This window comes from Excalfactoria chinensis, chromosome 1 (genome assembly GCF_039878825.1).
Source record: "Excalfactoria chinensis isolate bCotChi1 chromosome 1, bCotChi1.hap2, whole genome shotgun sequence".
Lineage (NCBI taxonomy): Eukaryota > Metazoa > Chordata > Aves > Galliformes > Phasianidae > Excalfactoria > Excalfactoria chinensis.
This window is the reverse complement of record NC_092825.1, coordinates 143,954,946-143,968,613: the sequence shown is the minus strand read 5'-3', so window position 1 is coordinate 143,968,613 and position 13,668 is coordinate 143,954,946. Positions and strand designations below refer to the sequence as shown.

Here is a 13,668-nt window from a genome sequence, read left to right as displayed (position 1 = left end):
TTAGACTAACAATTTCTTTTGAATTTTATACAAAAGATAACACCATCTGCCCCACCTCACTCCTTTCCAACAATTAAACGTTGTTTACTTTATATGCCTTACTCCAGAGTATAAACACGAAAGATTTTTATGTAATGCTTTGACAAACAAGATGGAGCTACATAAAGTTTTCTATAACTTCACCTGCAATCTATGAAAAGCTAATTCAACTCCCGGAGCAGAAAAGCAGGTGGATATATCCCTCTTGTAACACAGAAACATGCCTTTGTTTTATGAAGATTTAAACACCTGGAGTCATGTTTTATCATTGATACCAAAATCCGAAGAGAGATACCTTGTTTCAGTTCACACAAACAGAATTTGTGCTGACATGGTAAGGATGTATACAGGTTTCTGCAAGAAATGCAAATATTAGCATGAGAGGTGAAACAAGAAAAATATTACTGAAGTACTGAAATGAGAGCAAATTACTTCCAGTTATTGCCAGTTTCACTGGTGTAGTCACAGTGCCCTCTAGCATTCAGAAGAGAAAATGCAGCCCTTTATCTCAATGAAATGAAGAGTCAGAACTGTCCTTGTTTAAGCAGAGAAAGGACAGTCTACAAATGTGATCAAGAATATTTCTTCAGGTTAAAAGCAAAGTACTTTGAGGGAATGGACAGTCCTCTCAGCTTTTATTCACTAGATCTACAGCGTTGAGAAGCTCTGTAAAATGCAATTTCTTGCACCCTAAAGGCATTTGTTTACTCTATAGATCTCACTTACGTACCTGCATTAGCAAAACGCATGTGATTTTGACAGAAGGATAGGGATTTTTACATGCATAGACGAACATACGTATTTGTGAAGTCTTTGTTTTCCCTACAAAGAGAAAACATTTTCATGTAAACATCTTCACTGCACAACATTCTGTGTGAGATGAAGAATAAATTATGACCTTTAAAATCCAAGAAACTTTTTTCATTCCCTAGAGAGCAAATTATTGTATGGAGAAAGACTTAGTATGCCTAAGAGCAGAAAAAATCTTCCGCATAGCTGCAGATCATTAGGAAAACATTTTGGAGAAGTTAGTGGTTCGTTTCTGTTCCTTCGCATTTAAAAGAGCAAGGAAGCCTAATCAGCAGCCATAAATCTTAATGAAATTTATTTCATTACAAAATGGCCATCTACACAGTTCAAGTTTGGAGGCCTATAAATATATATGTTTTTTATTTCAAATAATCTCCATAGCTTGTCAGGAGGAATTGCAAATAATAGTTCGCTTTCTTCCTTCCTTTTTTTATGAAAGGTTCATGCTAAATGATATAAAAAAGATCTGCTTTTTAAATATTCATCCAAATTATTACCCAAAATCTTAAGTGAAACCACAACATAGAAAATAACCATTAAATTGGAAAAAGCAGCTAAAAAAATACAGGTATTATATGACTGGGTGTTGCTAAATTTCTAGATAGTATTACCCTCTCTGCATCCAAAAGGTCAAAATAAAAGCTAACAAATAAATAGAAACAGACAAACAAAAAGTACACCTACTGTAGACATTTATCAGAAAACTGACTTTTGAAGTATACGTGCCCCACAACTTCTCTGCCATTTGCTGAGAAATACTAAAATCCTGTTCACTGACTAGCATAGGCAGATCTGTTGAACGGAATATTATAGTCATTGCCAGAGAAAGGTAAGAATCTGAATTAACAGAGATTTCAAATGTGATCCTAGGATTCAAGTTTTCAATCTCAAAAACACTATTAAGAAGAGTCAGATTAGTTCATTTTCAAATACTGAATTGGTCTCAGCATTACAAGCTTACAATGAGAAGGAAATTAATCTTTACTCACTTGAGTAAAGAAAAGCAACATACAGGTAACTTTTAGCAATGACACATATAGAAGGAATTTTCAACTAATGATCTATTAAAAAAAAATTAAAAGAATTAAGTCCTTGTGTAATAGTATGTTCTTGAAATCCCAATCATTAGAATCATAGAATCACCCGGGTTGGAAAAGACCCTGAAGATCATCAAGTCCAACCACAGCCTAACCATAGTTACCCTAAACTCAAACAACCCTCTGCTAAATCATATCCCTGAGCATCACACCCAAATGGCTCTTAAACACATCCAGGGATGACAACTTCCCTGGGGAGAAATTAGCAATCCACGTAGATCTAAAGAGAATTCAAGTAAAGACTGAAATCAGTAGAGTCAATTTCTGTTGCATCTATTTCTGACGCCTACAGATTCAAAGAAGTTTGGAATGACACATACAAATAGTTTAATATAAAAAAATGAAAATTATTATTTATAAAACAATATTTAGGCAACTGTGCGACAAAGACACTGGGGGATTTGTAAAGGTCTACACAAGTCCACAAAAACCAGCAGTTCATTTTCACCAAGAATTAATTTACAACTATACTGCCTCAATGGAAAAACAGACTTACTTTTTTTCTTTGGGAAGTCTTGATCATGAATGACAAGTTTTTCAGATATTTATTGGAAAGTAACCAAGTGTTGTACTCCAGAGCAGAAAGAACCAGCTCCAGCTTGGACAAAATGATATAGAACCATCAATACTACTCACTTTCATAATTAACCCCATTTCTCTCTTTTTCTTTTTTTTTCCCAATAAAATCTCAGATTTCTGCTATTTGTTTCAGTTTTTCTGATTTTGTTAATTGAAACTTATAAAATGCAATAAAATCTGGGCAGTACAAAATTAAAGCTGATCACAACATCTTCCTGTTGCAACATTAGAACACTGCCAAGTTGCGAAAAAATGTGATGTGTCACTCAGAGTCTAGATTTCTTTATGTTATTTCATGTATTGGTACGACAGTGTTCCAAGCCATTTGGAAAGGAAAAAAAAACAAATGTGCCTTTGCCCACATCTGTATTTAATGAGACCTCCTTGTTCAGAATTCCACATTTAACAAAAAAATACAGGGGACATGAGAAGCTTCCATTTAAAACAATTACTTTGAAACAAAATTTCTTGCACAACTTTTGGTGATTTTTTAAAAGTTTATGAGATATCTGACAATTAGAACTGTGTCCACTGCATCTGAATAAGTAAATAAATCAGACAAACGTATTAAAAGCTATCCAACAGTCGTAAATGGTGCTGCACTGCTATCAGACACCTGAGTTACCTGGATAGCATTTTTGGAGTCCTTGTCTAGTTAAGGAAGGGTGACTGTTTTCAGAGAGCTGCTTAGAAAATAAGACTATTTAAAATGTCTAAAGTAGTACTAATACTTTTCAATGAGTTCTTTTTTGTTTTTAAGAAATAGACTTGCTATTACTTCATTGTCAAGTCAGTCATTTGCCTTCGTGATCTGGTAAGAAATAACATATGGGTTTTCCTATTTGAAATAAGTGAGATAAAAGAGAAAAATAACTACAACACTGGTAATAAGTAATGCTTGAAAGAAGCATTCTTGCTGTTTTACTGCTTTATAGACAGTAACTCTGAATTACTGACTCCCATTACATAAGATTTTCTGTAATTTAACCAAATGTGGCTTACTACTCTATTGCCATTTAACTACATAATAGAACACAACTTATTCAAGTACTTCACCACCTAGCTGGAAAACACTTTCTTAAACATTTACCTTATTATCCAAAGAAATTTGGAAAAGCTTTCATGGAAAACCAGTGTAGTCTGTTCCTGGTGTTTCAGACTAGGAACATCCATTCGCAGAACTGTTAAAAAAAAAATACAATTATTTAAGCTAAGCATAATGAAGGCATACTTTGGAATGCACTCAGAAGGATCAACTAAGAAAAGAAAGAAATGAAAATCAACAGGATGCTCGGTTTGTTCAGTCAAACAAGCAAAGACGTAGCTTCAGATGACATGACAAGGAATCTCACTGAATGCTAATAAAAGATCTCACTGGACTGAATCAAAATTACAAAAGTTGTTTAAGGTCGTAGCAAAGGAAAGAGCAAAGCTAGGCAAGGAATACCAGAACAAAGTAAAAACAAAAAAGACAAACAAACAAACAAACAATAAAATAGAAAATAAATCAATAAAATAATTTGATAGAAATACACAGGACATCAATTTAGATTGCAATCAGAACACCATTACCTTATACTGAATGGCATCCAATTACAGATTAGTTTTAACTGAAACAAGCATTTGGATTTGTTTTTTTAAAGTGACAGCAAACCAAACTATTCAGATCCAGGTGGTTTTCAATCATTCAAAGCAACCTAAAATAACACAGGAGATAAAAGAAATGATAGCAAGTATTTCCCCGACACCTTTCCCTGATGAAAGTTGGGGTAGCAAGGTGCTGAAAACATATTCCCCCTACAGGTAGACCAGGTTGCTGGCAATTAAGAATTAAGAAATGAATCTAGCGTGGATCTGAATTCAAAACAAGCAAGCAAATATGAAATAAGAACTTTTAAATTAGATGATAAAGAATATTCAAATGCTTCACAATAAGCATCCATATCAAGTATACACAAGTGCTTGTCATTAGTTTGTGCTGAGATTTACTGCCACTGAAAAGCCATGGTTGAGCAGTAGAAAAAGCACACTACACAACAAATTTAAGGTAGCATGAACAGTTGTTTCCCATGCTGTACCTGCTCTACATCAGAACATACTTAAAAATTCCACCTTCTGGACTGACAATCTGGCAGTCTTCAAATGCACTAAATTATTAACAAAGAAAAGTAAAAAAGCTTGTATTTAACTCAGTGAACTGGAAGAGCTCATTGTATAAAAAAAGTTCTTGAACTATTTTATTTTGCCTTAAATTCAGTGTAAAAGGAAACCAAATCCTCAAATACAGTTCATTAAGGCAAGATTTTTGAACTTACATGTAACAAGCATGGCAGTCAAGTGTGGTATTTCAATGTGAAACTAGTCTGTACAAAAAAAATATTAAGTGCATATTTCTGCAGGAAGATATGCATACACACAGGAACATCATAAGAAACAGGATCAGAGCCTCAGAAAACCCTCCAACATCTAAAAAGCATGGAACAAAACCTCTAAAGTGAGACCTGTTCTCTCTGGGATACTATTTGTAATTACCTCTGTTCCTTGAAGGGGGTGGGGGGAGAAAGGGTGCAGCTCTCCCTCACTTCCCCTCCAAAACCGAGCAACACAAGAACCAAAGAAAATAGATTGAAATACTGTATCTTTTTGTCAGATAAGATTTCATACTACACTCACCAATGAGTTCATGGAAATAAAAAAGAACTAGTGTAAACAAACGCTTGCTTTTTCTTTCGCAAATGCAGCAGCAGAACGCCACCGAAAGGAAAGTCTGTTACTGCAAAGAGCTAGTGAGCTCCCCTTCCTAAGAAAAGGAGAAGCTTCAGATCCTGCACAACACAATGCCCTCTTGCAGCCAATTAAGTATTTCTACAGTGTACAATTCCCGTATGTAATTTTCACATGACGGAAGTACACTATAGCGTGAATTTGCTATCTGCCAAATTCCACTTACGAAAAATATCACGATGGATCTACAGAAATAGAGATTAAAAAAATGTATTAGTGTGTGTGATCGAAGTTTTTAGAATCATACCTACCAAATATTCCACTTCTCGTACTCTTATCTTCCTAAACTACATTCAAGTAGTGCATGTGTTTTTGTGAGATTAAGTTTTCTTCTGCAGTTCTAAAGTGCAGGATAAATACTAAGTTCCTTACTGTTGAATCATTATTCTACTTAAAAGTTTGACTTAAAGCAGCTTTAAAATTCAGAAGACATTCAAAACCTTTTATGCAACAGTGTACATCTGTGAGTTAAATGAAACTTCATTATTCCAAGATATTTCCTTTTATATTCAAATACTATTTTAATGTGAAAGTGATTAGAGCTCTTTTTGTGAGTATGGGGGTGGGGTTGCCATTTGAAATGGTCTTTTCTCTTTTCTTTTTTTTTTTTTTTCTTTTCTTTTCTTTCTTTTTTTCATTATGAAGGACCATTGCCTTATCTTTTTTGGTTATTGCTTTTTTTTTTTTTTTTTCTTTTTTTTTTTTTTCTTTTTTTTTTGAAGACCATTCCATTTATTTATTCTTTAACATCTTAAAGTCATAAGGACTTATATGCAAAGCAGTCATACACTTTATCATTAAAACCCATAGGTAAAATACGTACACAAATCCAACAAAAGGCTAGTACATAGTAAAGCCTAAGCATACTACTATGCAATATTATGAATACATAACTTTAGAGACTTCAGTTTAGTATTGTTATCTATTCATTTCTGAAAACATTCACAAAGATTTTAAATGCAAATTTTCATTCCGTATCTGGAATAGAACAAAAATTATCTATGTTATAACAACTTCTGGTCATTTGTGCTTGACCAATTCAGTAAATTACAAAGAACCCAAAGAATTCTGTAACTTTCTGTAGAACTATGTAATAAAAACATTGCATATGTTCCTAGTATGATGTCTTTAGCAATCATTTACTGAAATGTAACTCAAACATCAATCTCTCAAAACGCGTAACTGATCAGCTTCCTTTTAGTCTATATCCGAATTCAGCTTCATCACAAAACCCCTTTTAATACAAAGATGCAGAAGTACATTAGGTAATACTAATGCAACACAGGCGCAGTTCTAGCACTGTTGTCGGTCAGTTGAATCATCTTCTCCATGAACGAGATTCATTATCCTCCTCCTCCTCGTCGTCATCTTGAAGAAGAGAGTCATCCACCAAAGATTCTTCCTGAAACTTCAAGAGATAAATAACAGTCTTAATTATGTTAAAAAACGTAAGAGATCGAAAGACAAAATGCAAACCAGATCCTTAAAATTTTAAGAAAGAATACACAAGGTTATTTTTCATAGGTAAACAGTAATGCTCTCAAAAAGTATACAGTGTATATAAAATAATATATAATTATAATTAATATAATTAATAAATGGTAAATACAGCTGTTTGTTTTTTTTAATGAGTTTTATAGTTCATTATAGTTCTTTTAATGATCTTATAGTTCAACAGATCTGATTCTTCAAGCATGTCCTCATGCCCAATATTTTGATGAAATTTAAGATGCTACACTGAAAACTTAGGTTAGCTTTTCCAAGTTTATGTTAACTATGCCTCTTTCAGTATGACCTTAAACTAACTCATTAGCAAAACAGTTAAATGAGATATTTTAATTAAGCTTAAATCCAATATGCTCAATATGATAAAGATTTTAAAATGTATTTACACAAATTAAGAAAAAATAAATGCTTTCACATACGTTCAAATGACAGCGTGGTATCTTGACAGAGTACACAAAACACTCTTCAAGTTAGGTGCTTTAGTGAAAAGTTAAAACAAAGAAATAAAGAAGATAGGCACTGAGTTGTGTTTTGTTTTTGCCTACATACACAGAGGTGTATATATAAATTTTTCACTATCTCAGAACTTTTTTTGATGATTGCACTTAACACTGATTTCTGCACTAACTAAAGAAAGCACAAACTCAAGATCTTTTTCCCTAACAAGTCTCCCAGTTGTTCAATTACACGTCTGCTCTCTCTTGCTTGTTTTCCTTGTCCCAGTAATTCTAACTTTTCCTACAGAATTTCCAAATTCAGTAAGAGGAGTGAAGGTTAATTTGCGAGGTTAGTGAAACACTAGCAAAACAGAAGGCTGTAGGCTGAGGAATGGCTAGAACTACGCCTTCCCTCTCTTCAGTAAGCTCTTTTACAAGAGGGAAGAACAACTATCTCATTACTTTTGCCTACAGAAAGCAGCTCTGTTAACACCTTGGCAGCACTGTGAACTAGACTAAGACACAGCAGCCTTCTGATGACTCAGTCTCTTCCCCTAGTGTCTAGATGCTGAGCAGACTAAAATATGATAGGACTGCTGCAAAGGAGGAGTTCTGTACGGTGCAAATGAAGAACTCTCATGTGCACAAGGTTAAGTGGCAGCAGCGATGATCATAAAACCTGTAACAATTTCCTTACAGTGAACACATATAGGGATTACAGATGTCTGGACTGGAGAAAAGGTGACTAAGGGGAAGTATCACAGGAAGTATCTTAGAGAAAGTGCAGAAAAAAACATATATTTTTTAAATGATTGCTTCAGAATATCAAAATTAAACATGCAGATGGAAGATATATCCAGTAGTTATTCTTGGTATTCACATTTAAACAATAGCACTCATCATCATAGGACACTATAGATGCTAAGTTCACTAACATTCTAAAGAAACCTATCAAATTAAGAGAAAAACACCTAGAATGGGCGACCAACTGCAAAAGCACTCAACAGGTCGCTGAACTGCAAACCAGTGATGATTAAATGCTTCACTACCTATGACTCTCAATATCCTTCCTAGCACAGGCTGTTGATCCAGTACAGTCAACTTCAGGTTAGGCACTCGGATGCAGAAAGTATGGCATCTACTAGATGTGTCTTCATAATGAAGTGGCTAATCACCAGGGATTTTCAGTAGCATGCAAGTCAGAAGACCTGCCGCACAATTTTCTAAACAGACTAAAAGCCCTTTTTCAATATTGTTTAAGAATGTCAATATGCTGAATTATTTACTTCCCTTGCCCCTTACAAAACTATCAATTCTCCACTTCCAAAACAGCAAACAAAAATGAAAAAAAAAACATAAACAAGACACCCTTTTACTCCCCTACACACATACACACATATATTAGGAAAACAACAACAAAACACCCCATGAAGGTAATTCTTCATTTCAGTCCTAAGCCTCTTCAGGATTTTAGGTGAACTGACAGAATTTACACAGGGAAAAAGGTTGGAAGCCTTCAAGTTTATATAATATCTGCTATAAAACAAAGTCATATGAACAACATAATCAACTGTAAGAATACAGAAACTTGAGATATTTTACACATTTAAGATTGAAATTCAGGCTTGTTACTACAGGTATCTCAGAAATCTCACAGAAAGCGTGCAAAATTTAAATGCATAATTTCCCAAGAATTGTTGAAAGGAAATCAATTACATAAAGGCATTTTGTGAATGTCAAGAGGATTCATTCAGCTGAAAATCATTCAAATAAAATCCCACCCATGGTTTGGACAAAATCCTCATTATATCTCCCACCTACTTTATTTTCTAGATAAATACACTAGAAATGAAACATGCCGACAATGAAAAGTGGAGTATTTAGACTGTCAACAGCCTAGAAAATAATATTTTTTAAATAAATAAATCCACTTCTGATATTAAAAAGTGAGTCAGATTTAAGAGGTATGAATCAATAGATCATTTTCATTAAATAAAAAACAAAAACATTTCATTTTAAGAAATAAATAAGAGACAAAAAAGAAAGCTTACTTCTTCTTCATCAGGCTCAGCTTCTTCTGTTTCAATAGCTGATATGCTAGCAACAGGCTTGCTCCATGCCAACTTTAACTCCTGTCCTTTAAACCGAGACCCATGAATTGCAGCCTAAAACAAGTTTAGTCATTTAGTTAAATATGTCTTTGTCAGGAGAAAAAAAATAACTTCACTAATAATTAAATGCCAGAAACAAGCCAAAAGTCTGCTTTTTCTGAAGAAAAAACAAGTTTTAATACGTTAATGTTGAATTACTGTTAATTGTCTCACACAAGAAGTTTATTAACTACCCATGGAATTCACACATCCTTTCAGGAAAACGATCAAAATGTATTCAAACAAAAGAAGCACTGAAAAATCATCAATCATTTGGTGATGCAACATACTGAACTTAATACCTTCCTCAGCTTTTAATACTACACTGATGGGTACTTCACCTTTTGAAGACTGACACAAAGCTTTTAACACATTACTTACTAGAAGAAACAAGCCATCCCACAAACACAAATAATTCAATATTAAAGAAAAAAAGAAACCTTTGTGATTACAACTTAATCTACTGGAAATGTTTCACTTCCTGCATAGCCATTGTAATTGAAATATAAAAATTTTTAACTTATGGGATATTCATGCCTTTCTAAGTACCAGATCCATTAAGTGGCTGCTTTGGAAATAGTATGTTCAAATTAAAGTAACATGAAGTAGCATAAATCAGCGTTAGCAACATTCCGAAATAACCGTCATAGTCACAAAAGATTTATAGGGCAATCTGAAAGCACCGCATAATGTGAAATGTAGAAACAATTACATGTTTGATGACATCTGAACATGAATTGTGTGATATTAAAGTCCCCAGGTATAAATTTTAAATCTGTACATATAAATTTATGATAAATTTAAAAGATTCTACGCCTATTAAAATGCAGCTCTGGAGCTTCTTGTCCATGGTCTCATCACAATATCACATAACTAGAATTTTTAAAAGCACTTATACGTGACATTTAGATCCAGAAACAACTTGTAATCTTTGGGAGAAATTACTACTACATAAAATTCTACATTTTACAACAGGGAATCCTCCTCTTCCTTTTAGACTAGACGAGATACAGTCATAAAGCTTAAGCCTTTTTTCATTTAAGAAAGTAAAATATTAGCAGCATTTACTCCAAAATTGGCCTCAGCAGATGGTTTCCAATGATTACATTCTGTATCTACAATTTCTACAATTACCAGCCTTAAAGTCTACTGTACTAATAAACACAAAAACTCCAGTGGAAGTACATTTAATATATAAGAATATCTTAAGGGGACAAAAAAAAAAAAGTGAAACACTGATGCATTTGATCTAGCATATTTTTATAAGATCTTCATTTAAAAATAAACATGCAATTAGACAGTTACATGAAAATGGATAAGTTTTATTGCTAACCGGACAGTGGACCTATCACACACAGATAATGAATTCTAATCCAATCCAAATCTTTCCACTTTTCACAGAACATTCCAAACTTCACCTCAAACACACCTTCACCTTGAACACTTACTATTCTTCTAAAGCTGTGAAATATAGCATGGTAAAACAATAAGCATACACAATGTCAGCTTCAATTATTCCACCAACCATACCTTCCTTCTCCCTTGTCTATACCTTTCTGCATTCCCTACATTATTCTCTTTCTTCATTTCATACACAGCAACTTCTGAGTTTGCTTCCAAAGTACTCCTGAAATTTGACTTTTGGGTACAGAAATTTAGCTATGACTGAAATGATTCTCCAAGCCAATTTTTCCAAAGTTATAGAAGTAAAACCTGTATTTTGCTGCTAAACAAGTGTAGTGGAATTCCAGGGTCACAGTCTGAACCAATGCCTGAACAGTGGGTGTACATGAATGCCTGGAGTGGCGGGAGCAGGGGGGGTCTGGAGCCACCCTACTTCTGTACAATATGAGTCTGCATGGGTTTCCCTTCCTTCCGCCCTCCTTTTTCTCCTGCAACTGTACCAACAGGAGAGGGTCACATTCCTCAGCTCAACCCTTTCTCCAAGCTGTTACCAGGAGGGGTGAGTTAATTCCTTCTGATATCTTTTCCTATGGTGCCTATTTCTCAGATAAAGGTTCTGTGATTGCCCTCATTTGCCCTACAACAGGTATCTCTAATGTGATCTGTTAACCTTTTTGTTGCAAACCATACTCCATCTGGGAGTAGAGAATATAAGATATTATCTGCACAGTCTATAGAAACAGATGATTGTTCTATGTCACCTGTTTTTATATTGAAGGAAGTCTTAAGTTTCATAATATTTCTTATATAGATTACAAGTGTAACACTAAATAATATGAAGGCACAAAATCAAATATCCAATGTTAGGAAGCATCAAAATAATAAATTCCAATCATAACACAATCCACTCGAGTACAGTACTTATTACAGCTTTTACTTGTGATCTCATATTGCCCACTCCTCATAGAACTGTAGCATTTAAATGTTTCATGCCCAATAGTTCTTTTTCTTTAAAACACCTTTGGCATATGAATCAAATTATTTCTCAAAATATTTAAGTATTATGATATTGTGAGTGGTCAGAACTACTGCTCTTAATGGCTTCATTTTGATTGTAAATATTTCTGTTCTTTCGAGACAAGGAATACAGAAACAAAAGAATCTGCTCAGATACGAAAATTCTGTTCAAATAATCTCCAAAAAATGAACTGTGTGCAAAGATATCATCTTCAAAACATAACTATGAAATCAAATCAGAATCTTTCCATACAATCATACCATATACATTAATCGTCTCTTTTTTTTTCCTGGAAACCCTATTACTTTCAGGATACTCCTTCCCAAAAGTGATGAAAGGATTTTAAACACAAAATAATCTGCAGTATAACTATGTTCATTATTTTGTGCAGGTTCATATACTGTTGCACTACTAACTGAGTAAGGCAAGAATCCTGTTCAGCCAGAAATATAAAGTCCAAATAATCTACATTTAAGGATGATGAATTACAACATACCTTAATGTTGAACTTTAGTACTCTCTAAGAATTATTTCTATAATTCTATACTTCTATATCTTTATAAAGAAATATGCTTTGGGGGAAAAAATAATAAAAAATCTCACTGCTTAAAATTACATTGACATTATTATTAATTTCCAGGCAAAGCTAAATCCAACTGATACCAACCGAATATATAGACTGAGTTTGTAGGCTGCCAGTTAAGCTACAGATGACTGAGTCCTTAAAGTGAAAATAACTGGCAATTAAAATAAGGATATCTACCTATGAATCTCTATATGACTGTCTTGCTTTCCCTCTTTCATCAAGCATAACCCTGCTTTGTTATAAATATCTTTATATCATAACAGATTCAGTAATCATAGAATCACAGAATCATCAAGGCTGGAAAAGACCTGTGAGATCATCGTCCAGATCAACTGTCCACCTACAACCAATGACTCCCCAGTAAACCATGTCCCTTAGCACAACATCAAAGCATTTCTTGAACACCTCCAGGGATGCTGACTCAATAGCCCATTCCTGGAAATGGCCACCAGAAACAGGCATGACTCTCCAAGCTGCGCCACGTCACGTCCCCCTGGCATCACTGCCTGAAATGTGCCCTCCCCAAACCACAGGCAAGGTCACTCTGCCTGCGTCACTTTTGGCAGAATTGTTCAATCTAGAATTAGACTTCTATACCAGAATTCTTTGAAAAGTTTCTAAATAATTATTTGCATTACATTAAATCACATATTAGAATATAGTGCAGTTGAATGCTGCCAAATATTTCCAATACTCACAGCTTCAGCTTCCGCTCTCGTCTTAAAAGTAATCACCGCATGGAGCGAAGAGTCATCTATCTGGCAATCTTCAATTTCACCGTATTGCTTTTAATATGAAAAAAAAGAAGGAAAGAAAAAAAAAAAAAAAGCTTAGTAAACCAGCCCTCCTCTTCTAGCCTCCCCTTCAAAAACTGTTGTCCTAAATGAAATGGCTCAAGAAGGATATCAAGTTAGAACAGTGTACCCTTTCACAGTCTTAATGCCAATCAGAGTTTTTTGCAAGGAAGTATTATTTTTCTTTGCACTTTTAACACCCTAAGTACCATAGTTTACATTTCTTAATTGTAAACATACAAGTATGATTAGCAAGAGGGCATCTTGAGACTATTAATTAATTATGAAACGCTTCAACAAAAAGATTAGATACTGGACAGGTGGCCAAAGTTTCCACCTTAGCTTGATTTCAGCATCTAAACTCTTCCAAAGGTTTCTGAGGTACTTTAATGCTGCCAAGAGCATAAGCTCTAATACCCAATATATTTGTACAGGTGAAGTGCACCGCTGAAGTACAAAGGACG

At 34.2% G+C, this 13,668-nt stretch overlaps 1 protein-coding gene across 6 annotated transcripts in view; it reads right to left on the bottom strand.

Moving 5' to 3' along the window:
- Positions 1–6,027: 6,027 nt before the first annotated feature.
- Positions 6,028–13,668, bottom strand: part of RBM26 (RNA binding motif protein 26) — a 47,254-nt gene continuing 39,613 nt past the window's right edge. For all 6 annotated transcript variants that reach the window (XM_072352410.1, XM_072352447.1, XM_072352430.1 and 3 more), the window contains 3 exons: positions 13,109–13,195; positions 9,304–9,417; positions 6,028–6,717 (listed from right to left, as the gene is read on the bottom strand). In XM_072352410.1, coding sequence (XP_072208511.1) covers positions 6,628–6,717; positions 9,304–9,417; positions 13,109–13,195 — 291 coding nt within the window. In that variant the 3' untranslated portion in view covers positions 6,028–6,627. The remainder of the gene's footprint in view (positions 6,718–9,303; positions 9,418–13,108; positions 13,196–13,668) is intronic.